The following is a 10,365-nucleotide window of genomic DNA, read 5'->3' as shown; positions in this document are numbered from 1 at the left end:
AAAATTATTCATTCAATGAACACAAATATAAAAACTACATATATGGAAGTTAACTATTAGAAACGACATATACGGGAAATTATTCAATGAACACAACATACTATTCTTTTAAAATATTAGAAAGGACATATATTAAAAACAACATATTCCTTTAAATAAATAGAGGATTCATTCAATGAACATAAATATAAATCATTAAATACATGATTATTCATTTAAATTCAAACATTAAATATAAATAAACACAATAATATATAAAATATAAAGTAGATGATTTATTCATATAAAAAGTTAATCTACGCTATACATATTGTATTCTATTGAACAGAAGACACGCGCCACCCGTGTGCGAGTGGGACATCCAGACCTCTTTCTGGTTCCACAAAGTATAAGCCAAATTGCATTGCAGCAGTCTGCCGATCAATAATCACTAAAATCATCCTTTCAGTTTTGGCGTCCGTCGGTGTGCGAACCAAAACGACAACTGCATCTGCGTTTTATACACCACACCACACCACACGGCGTTAGATCTCGTACCAGCTTAATTCATCGCCTTCATTCGTTTTGAGTATAATTATTTGCATGATTTGAGGTGAGATTTTCAGTTTTAATTTTATATTTATTCGCATTAAAGTTCGTTAGATTTTGGATTTCATTGAATATTTTGTCATGTACGTGATGTGTTATGTTGCTAACAGTTTGAATTTTCAAGTTAATGAATAGATAGCTGCCTGCATGGATTTTTATATTGTTAATTAATTAATAACTGATTATAAGTTAGGACTTAGGAGTTAGGGATCTCGTGGATGCCTTTTGAATTGGTGTAATGCAACAGATGCTAATTGAATGAATGTGTTTTTGTTAAAATTAAAAAAAAAAACAGGTTACAGTAAAATTTGTTTTTAATAATAATAAATAAATAAAATTACAGTTTCTAGTTATTTATATATATGCTGCCATTGATTTGAACTAGAACAAAGAGGCATAATTATAGGCTCTGCTTGGTTGTTAAACGAGCTTTGAAACCGAGCTGAAAAATTGAGATAGATTTTGTACTGTGATAGTGAGTTGAGTGTTTTGATTAAAGCAAAAGCTCATGTTTTGATTGAGAAACTGTATACTTCTATGCATGCCATGCCTTGCTCCTAAGGCTTTCCTTTGAAGTTTTTACTTCCTATTTCCGGAATCACGTGAGAATATGTACATATAGCATTTTAGGATGTACACGCGGGTTCTTTATATACTAAATCATATATAGAGCTTATTTGTTTCATACTAGAAACCTATGAGAGATACAAAAAGATTTATATAAGTGTATTGCGTCTCACGTACGTGATGCAATGCGCTCCAGCTTCAGCTTCAGAACATATCACCTCTGTAATCATCGCACTTTTTAAAGCCAAGCGTATGATGCACATTTCAAATGTGAGGACTGAGGAGATACAAGATGTTTTGTTCTTGATTGATCTATGATAGTATATATATACGTTAAATGATCATTTGTAATTCTCACTTTTCTTTCAAGTAGAATGACTTGTTTTATGTTAACCTTTCTTCTTTAAGTAAAATGACTACTTTCAGTTTAAAACAAGTGAGATTATGAACTATGTCAACATGTAATTACTAAACAATTATTTATGTTTGTGTTGCATTAGGTGCAGGGCAACTTAGTAAACCATGGAAGCACAATCTGCTTTGTCCTTTCAAAGATCAGCTGCTAGACAGTTTAATAACCATGGAGCTGCAAGCGCTCGATCAGCCCCTTTGGATGATAAATATCCCAAGTTTACAAATCCTCAGCCCAATTTCTCGACCGGGGCTGCTGGACACATATTTTCTTCATCTTCAGGGATTTCTACAGATTTTAACGTTTCTTCAGTTATTCCCCACTCAAATCTTTCAGAAAAGGCACCTTTTACATCTCAATCTTCAGTAATCCGTCAATCTACAACGTCAAGTCAATATACGAATGAAACCAACAATAATTCATGGTGTACAGATTCATTGTCTGATTTTCTTGATTATTCCGAAAATACCCCTATCCAGTCTAGTAACTTAGAACACAGTATCATGCCATCTGAGGATCTTCTTGATTATCCCCAAAATGCCCCTATCCAGTCTAGTAACTTGGAACACAGTATCATGTCATTGCCATCTGAGGATTTTGGTAAACAAAGTGATTGGCAAGATTGGACTGATCAGCTCATTAATGAAAATGATGCTTTGACCCCTGATTGGAATGATATCCTAATTGATACCAATGTTGTTGATCCCGAGCCAAAGGTATGCTAAACTTTATTCGTTGTTTTTAACTTGTTATGATGTAAATCAAAAAATGATATCAGTATGTTCTAAAATTGAGTCTGATCATAGTTATCAAATGCGTTAAGCGCACAGGCCTCTCTGAGGGCCTAGGCGCAAACAAAGTGGCGCTTTCAATAACCATGGTCTGATGATCCTGCATTGATATGTACTTTAGAGCTGAGGGTCTCTCTGGAAGCCACCTCTTTATCCATGTGGATAGAGGTACGGTGTGCCTACATCCCACCCTCCCCAGACCCTACTTATAGCTATGCTATTTGTGGGACTTTACTGGGTATGATTGATTGATTGATGATCCTGCATTGCTACTGAATAAACAACGAAACCATATTGGTAAATTGGATGGTATTTAGTGATTAGTATGCATATGAAGGCTCGGTATAACTACAAGGCTACAAATGAGAATATGGTTTTCTACAAGAATCTGTTTTGAATGTTCATATAATCATAGATGGCGATAATTGCATAAAAAGGTAACCAACTTTGGTCAAATTGCTATTTTGAGCTAAACATTCGATTTACCTGAAATTGAAATTTGTTGAAGTTTAAAGGGTTTTTGTGGTTGAAACGAAGTTACTTACCTAAAATAGAATTTGGACGAAAGTTGGCTACTTTTTTATGCAAGTGACCATTATAAAATTTTGCTATTCTTTGACCTTCATTGATTTGGAATTAATCTCTCAAACCAAAATTAGTCATCAACACCCAAACTACGGTAACAATAACAAGCTCACCCGCCTTTACTCGCTTGTGCTGCGTGCGTTTTGGCTCGTGAGTGACTAGCACCGTAACACAACAATTCCACTCATACCTTGCTTATAATCACCTATTTATCCAAATTTGATTCTTTCATCTCCATCAATCGTTTTGCCAAAATGCGACTATAGAACAACGATTTGTTCCAGTTTCTCTTTATCGCTATCGGTGGCTCTAAGGTTTATACCCTGTGAATCTCCATACAAGTGTATATGCGGTTATGAAGTGAACCCTAAAAACTAACCGGTGATAACCTAATAACCTATACACGCTGTATGGGGATTTACAAGGTGTCGACCGAAGTGCCACGGGTGGCGATAAAAAGCGACCCGGCCGGAGCAGTTTTTTTTATGGTCGCTTTCTTGTCGAAACGATTGATAGAGATGGGATGGTTAGAATCAAAGTGGATGAATGGGTGATTATATGCAAGGCATGGGTGGGGTGGTTGTATTATGGTGCAAGCCACTCACGAGCTAACATCACACAGCACAAGCTAGTAAAGCTGATGAGCTTATTACTACAATTTGGTTGCAGAAGGCTCATATAGGTGGCCATTCTTATTACTAAAACTATTATAAATATCTCAGAATCTATATTATTTGGTTCTTGACTTGTTGCTCATTCAAAGATATCCAATCAGTAGTCATCATGTATATGGTTTTCCGTTATCAACTTATCATTTTTTTAATATAATTTAGATGTCATATCATGTGGGCGGGTCATCTACAAACTTGGTGCAAGCACAGCCACTAATTCCTCAATCATCTGGAGAAGCTTGTGTCCCATTGACCCCAACACCTTGCGGAAGTGGGTCTCAATCCAAACCACGGATGCGCTGGACTCCAGAACTTCATGAAGCTTTTGTGGAAGCAGTCAACAAACTTGGTGGAAGTGAAAGTACTCCTTTTTTTCCTACACGTGTTCTGACTTTATTTGACTAAAGGTGGCAAAATGGGTGGGTTTGGTTTCAGGTTAAAACGGCTAGTATCTTGGTATTGGTCAAATCATTGAAACACTTAACAACTGCCCTAGTGCCCTGAAAACCTTCTGTCGAAAAACCTTTTTTTCCTGAAATTTTAATTTTTTTTAACAAAGTGTGTCGAATATGATTAATATTATATATTTTTTATTATTTTGATTACAGTATAGTTATTTAAATAGAATGATTTAGTATAACCTGAATCCCAACCCATTTATATGCAAATATGTCAAAATTTTCATATCTAATAGCTACACTAGCAATTACGTGGGGTTTTTTGTGATTCTCTACGAACAATTAGTTTGTCAAATATGATTTTAGTTTTTTTATTATTTCAGTAATAATCTAATTTGATGAAGGTTTTATGCATTAAATTTTGACATGTTTGGCTCTAAGTCTTTCTTATCTAACTTATATATATTACCTGTTCTGTCTGTTAGTCATAAAACATAACCCAAATTGACACAATAATAAGTAAACATGTCAAATTTGCCACATCTAATAAATGCATTAATTTTATTTGTGCACTGTTATATTTGTATCTACAGAAGCTACACCCAAGGGAGTATTGAAACAAATGAAAGTTGAAGGTTTAACCATCTATCATGTAAAGAGTCATCTGCAGGTAAATTTATGATACTTCTTGATTGATGCTAATTATTAATGTGAGCAATATTTATTTATATATATATTTTTTGCAGAAATATCGGACGGCTAGATATAGACCCGAACCTTCATCAGAAGGTAAGCAAAATGTTGCCTCTTTTTTTTTTATATATTATTGCATCTATCTTGGCTATATATTAAACAAAAAATAAATTATATCAATATGTGGTGCCAACGAAGTCGCTATTATTGGTGGTGCCAACGAAGTCGCTAAAGCTCTAGACATTATCAGCTCGGAAGGGCCATCATTGGGGCTGCAACTTAATATTAAGAAAACCGAGGTTTTTTTGGCCAGCGTGTAATGGGGTGAAAGTCAAAGATGGGCTCTTCCCTAGTGGGATTGATAGACCAGAGAGAGGGGTAAAGCTCCTTGGAGGGGCTGTTAGTCGAGATCCCTACTTTATTAAGGAGTTGGCGAGGCGGAGAGCATCTCGTGCGGTTGATCTTATGAAACTCTTACCTTGCCTTAGGGATCCCCAGAGCGAACTCCTCCTGCTTAGGTCTTGCATGGGGGTTGCTAAGTTGCTTTTTGGGTTACGAACATGCCACCCCCATATGATGGATGATGCGGTATCCTGTTTTGATAAGGGGCTTCGAGAAGCCATCGAAGACATAGTTGTATGTGGAGGCCCGTTCTTTGGTGATCTTCAGTGGCGACTTGCATCTTTACCGATGCCATCTTTACCGATGCGCTTAGGGGGTTTAGGCCTTCTTTCGGCTCATGATGTTGGGGTTTACGCTTTTGTAGCGTCGAGGGCTCAGTCTTGGAAGCTACAGAATCACATCTTAAGGAATAGCGGAGTTGTCGACCTGGACTCAGACTACGTGCAGGCCCTGGAACGCCTAAATGGCACTCTCCCAGACTTTAACATTGGCGGTTTCTCTAATATGGACACCGCCCCACCAAAGCCTCAAAAAACTTTGGCGAATGCCCTTTTTGGCAAAATCGCTCAGAGCCTGGGAGAAGTTTTTGGATTGTCCCCCCGACAGAAGGCAGTTATTGAATGCTTACAAGGTCCTCATGCCCAAGATTTTCTGACCGTTATCCCGATTGATGGCTTGGGCCAAAGCATGTCTGCGGTCGAGTATAGGGCCATTCTTAAGTACCGTTTGATGGTCCCAATGTACCCAGAAGACGAAACATGTCCGATCTGCCGTAAGGCTTGCCTGGATAAATTCGGAGAGCATGCGGTTCATTGCAAGGAGATGCCTGGGTTCAAATACCGACATGATTGGGTGCGGGACGTTCTTTGGGACATCTTAAGGCGAGCTGGGATATCAGCTAAAAAGGAAGCCCCCGTAAACTTCCTTACGAACCCCACGGAAGGGAGATCCACTCTACGACCGGCAGATTTGCTCGTCTTTGGTTGGGCCAGGGGAAAACACGCTTATGTTGACCTCACAGGGGTATCTCCCTTAGCTGGTTTGAGGGATAATGGGTTTGTAGCTGGGCAAACAATGAAAAGGGCTGAAACGAAGAAGGTGGAGAAACATGATAAAGCCTGCGAAGAGAACCAACATGTTTTTGTCCATCTGGCTTTTGATACCTTTGGCTCCTTGGCACCGGAAGCTATCCGTTTCCTAACCAGGGTCCAACGGGTTGTGCATAGCAATGTGTCGACTCCAAAGGGGCAGGGGTATGTCTTTAGCAGGTTAGGGTTTGCAATTCAGAAAGGGGTGGCGGCGCAGCTTGTTGCCCGCCTACCTGCTATGTTGATGTAATATCTATGTTTCTATATAATGAAAGAAGTAGTTATAAAAAAAAAATCAATATGTTTTATGATTAATTGGTCGATCACTTATTGCAGGACCTTTGGAGAAAAACACGACTTCTGTTGAAGATTTTTCATCTTTGGAGTTGAAAACGTAAGTTATATTAGTTAATCAGTTTCATACCAGTAACAATAAAATTGTTTTTTAAAGGTAAAATGAAATTACCTGTTTACCCTTCTTTTAACCTAATTTGAGACATTTACTTTTCGTAAAGCATGAAAGCATCATTTTATCTATTAACACCTCAAATAATCGTCATTTTGATCTAAGCGTTTTTTTTATTACAATTTCATACAGCAGAAGCACATCCAAACGCTATCTTCTGAATAGCTTTTTGTTACACCTGAATTTTCATTCTGGTTATTCGATGTCAAATTACTTTAAAACGCGTGTCGTTGATTGTTATTTTTGAACTGAACAGGGGTTTGGAGATCACTGAAGCACTAAGACTTCAAATGGAAGTTCAGAAGAGGTTGCATGAACAACTTGAGGTACAGTTTTACTGCCCGTTTTTTAAATACGTTAATAATTATTCAAATTCCAAGATAAAAGTATACAAAACCAAGTTAACCCATTTGTGTCCAGATTCAAAGGAACCTTCAGCTGAGAATAGAAGAACAAGGCAGATATCTACAGATGATGTTTGAAAAGCAATGCAAGTCAGGTACCGACAAGTTCACGGTTCCATCATCCACCGAACCAGGACCTGATCCGGTAGTTGGACCATCTGAAGAAGGTTCCAGCAAGTCAGGACCCGATGGCTCTCAACCGGCCAAGCGTGCAAAAGTGAACGAGTAAAAACCTACATTATTATTAAGGTTTTATAAGTTTTATGATGACAGGGGATCAAGTGTTTAGTTTATAACTGATTTTTGATGTATTCATTTTGCTTAATAAGAAGTTTAAATGATGAATGGCCTTAGAAAACAGAGTTAGGTTTTGTAGAAGTTATTGGCCACAACTGCACTGCACCTACACTTGGTCCATAGTGCAATGTGCATTGATTGGTTGTACTGAACATATGCTATGAACAAGAGCGACTTTGATTAGCACTTTGTGCATTAACACAAGTGCGTAACTTTTTCTCAAACTTGCTAAATGATACCCTTTTTTCATGGAAAATCATGGATTCAAAAGAAGAAATTTGGGTCCAAGTATTTGGCCTCACTAAGACTTACAGGTCATGTTAGACGTGCACAAAAAAACCGGTTCCGGAACCTAACCGGTGGAACCGAACCGGAACCGGTTCCAGTTCCAACCCGGTTGGAACAATACCCGGTTTGGGTATTTTTGTACCCGAAAATCGGGACCGGTTCTACTATATATATTTCAGTACCGGTTCCAACCCGGTTATTATTTGGAACCGGTTCGGGTCGTACCCGGAAAAACCGGTTCCGACGGGTTTTTTTTCAAGGGTCAAACAAAAAGTCAAACTAGCCGTTGGAACCGGTTCCAACGGTAATATAGCCGTTGGAACCGGTTTTTTTAGACACCAAATAGCCGTTGGAACCGGTTCCAACGGTAATATAGCCGTTGGAACCGGTTTTTGAGGCAATATATCCGTTGGAACCGGTTCCAACGGTAATATAGCCGTTGGAACCGGTTTTTGGGCCAAACCTATATATAACTTGTTTCCATTACTTGTTTCACCATTACTTGTAATTATTTGTTTTGGTAAAATTATTTGTAACTTGTTCGACTAATTATTTGTTTTGGTAAAATTATTTGTTTCGACGAAGAAGAATTGTACTATATGTTTTATTATAATTTGTTCGATTAATTTTTGTTACTTTTTTAATAACGACGAACATTTTATTTATTTAAAAACTAACTATTACAAACATTATTAACACATAAACGATACTAAACATAACAACTAAAACATAAAAAACAAAGTCCGTCGTTTTAATCTGGGAATACTTATTTTTGGGTTGTAGAGCCGGACGACTCTCCCACTTCCTTTTTTTTATCTTCCAATCTTTTTTTCTCTCGACAATACTTATTCGTATGTTTTCGTAATGTCGAGTTGGACCCTGCTTTAAGAAACTTCGAGCAATATTTGCAACGTGCCAACTCATGTGAGTCGGTCATGAGACACAAATCGTAATGGACCCAAACATCGGGGCATCTTGTTGTTTCGATCACCATAACAACGTCATCATTGGATGCCATTTGTGGTCGGTTTAAGGTTAATTTTGGTTTGTAGTGTGTTTTATGGTTTTGGAATTGGAGTGTGTTTGATAGTTTTGAAACTTGCTATTATTAGTAAGAAAATACCCTATTTATAGTTAAAAAACCGGTTCCAACGGTCAAAAACGGCTATATAGCCGTTGGAACCGGTTCCTAACGGCTCTAATTTTTAAATTTCAAAAAAAACCGGTGGAACCGGTTTTTACGTAAAAACCGGTTCCGGTTCATACCCTACCGGTTCTTAAAAGTTCGCATATCTGGGCACCGGTTCGGGTCGGGAACCGAACCGGTTCCTGACTGGAACCGGTGTCATTCTCTACCCGGGTTGAAAAAAACCGGTTCCGAACCGGTTCGGGTTTTCAAGGTGTACCCGATTTGTGCAGCTCTAGGTCATGTAACTTCAACTTCAAATTAAACAGAAGTTATGCCGATATAGTTTAAACAATTTATATGTATAAACTTTATTTGATTGATCTGTCTACAAATAACCTACATGTTTGGTTTTCTTATTAAACCTTTTGACTTCATATTCTCCAATCAAGTTAAGTAGAATTGTTTCGTCAAGAGGATAATTATTAGCTCATGACTCTCAACATCATACAAGACTGTAAGATGTGATCCTCGATTTACCGATGAAAAAGTGTATGTGGCGCACGGTGCCGGCAATGAACACCGTCCCGCTCATATCGGTGCCGCCAACGGTGATTTTTTGTTGGTGAAATCACCGATGAACATGCCAGTATGTTTGACAATTTTTCAAACCAAAAACATTATTTTATTGAATATAACGGTTAGACATTTTTATCTTTTTTACAAAAATTACTTAGGACTCAAACTGCACATGCCACGTAGAGAAGAGATATGATGGTGAACGAGTTTGGAAATTTTTATCTTTTTTACAAAAATTACTTAGGACTCCTTCCTTTTCCATTTATTATTATATTCACATGTGTCTTACATATATACATATAGGGGCTACAACACCATTACACCCCTAAAACAAAAACATATATTTTGCTGACAGGGGCATCACATGGCACAAAACACCCAATTTTTATAGCCCCTCTACTACACATAGTCTAAGGCCATATGTAGTGTGTTGCGAGTTTGGGCGATTTTGGGCGCGAACACCGCCCCCCCGGGAGATTTTTGGGCGAAAAGGGGCGGGGGCGAGTTCTTCTCGTCACCTGGAAGAAGGGGCGAGTTCTTCGTGGTGGGTATGTGAGTGTTGTATATATATATATATATATATATTATATACATATATATTATTATATTACTATTTGTAGCCCTTACACCATTACACCCCAAAAACAAATTCTCATCCCTTGCTGACTGGGCGCCACACAGTGTAAAACGCCCCAATTTGTAGCCCCTCCACTACGCATTGCCTAAGAGAGTGGAATGAAGTGGAATATGATATGACGCTGACGTGTCACTACAAATTGAGAAGCAAAATAACATCCGCATCTTACAGTCTTATATTTGATAAAACAATTTATTTCAAATAACACACATGTATAGCTAAATAAACTCGTAAACTAATGAAAGACTCACATTCGTATAATAAATACGAAGACACATAGAAAGTGAAAAACAAATACACGGTTATTATATATGTAAAACAAGTACATGCTTTTTTATATATGTTTGGACTTTTGAGTTTGGACACGTACGGT

The 10,365-nt window shown here is 37.7% G+C and overlaps 1 protein-coding gene across 2 annotated transcripts; it reads left to right on the top strand.

Moving 5' to 3' along the window:
* Window positions 1–352: 352 nt before the first annotated feature.
* LOC143637503 (protein PHOSPHATE STARVATION RESPONSE 1-like) lies at window positions 353–7,403 on the top strand. Of its 2 annotated transcripts, none has more exons than XM_077104883.1 (8): window positions 353–592; window positions 1,662–2,283; window positions 3,777–3,975; window positions 4,606–4,682; window positions 4,759–4,801; window positions 6,532–6,589; window positions 6,918–6,987; window positions 7,082–7,403. In XM_077104883.1, exons 2-8 carry the CDS (start codon window positions 1,678–1,680, stop codon window positions 7,292–7,294), a joined length of 1,266 nt encoding a protein of 421 aa, XP_076960998.1. In that variant the 5' UTR covers window positions 353–592; window positions 1,662–1,677; the 3' UTR covers window positions 7,295–7,403. The 2 variants fall into 2 exon arrangements, with proteins under 2 accessions (XP_076960998.1, XP_076960999.1); XM_077104884.1 differs by having other exon boundaries at window positions 1,656–2,283.
* Window positions 7,404–10,365: the final 2,962 nt, after the last annotated feature.

The sequence above is a fragment of the Bidens hawaiensis genome, unplaced genomic scaffold (genome assembly GCF_021521415.1).
Source record: "Bidens hawaiensis isolate Kalapana, Puna unplaced genomic scaffold, B.hawaiensis_p1.1 tig00008321_1, whole genome shotgun sequence".
NCBI classification, from domain to species: Eukaryota; Viridiplantae; Streptophyta; class Magnoliopsida; order Asterales; family Asteraceae; genus Bidens; species Bidens hawaiensis.
Note: the sequence above shows the minus strand (reverse complement) of the source record. Positions and strands in the feature narration are given on the sequence as shown.

Excerpts from the sequence above, each read along its gene's own strand:
- LOC143637503 (XM_077104883.1), top strand. The coding sequence starts at position 1,678 with ATGGAAGCACAATCTGCTTTGTCCTTTCAAAGATCAGCTGCTAGACAG. Across the intron at positions 4,802-6,531 it reads ACCCGAACCTTCATCAGAAG|GACCTTTGGAGAAAAACACG; the intron begins GTAAGCAAAATG and ends CACTTATTGCAG. Across the intron at positions 6,590-6,917 it reads TCATCTTTGGAGTTGAAAAC|GGGTTTGGAGATCACTGAAG; the intron begins GTAAGTTATATT and ends TGAACTGAACAG.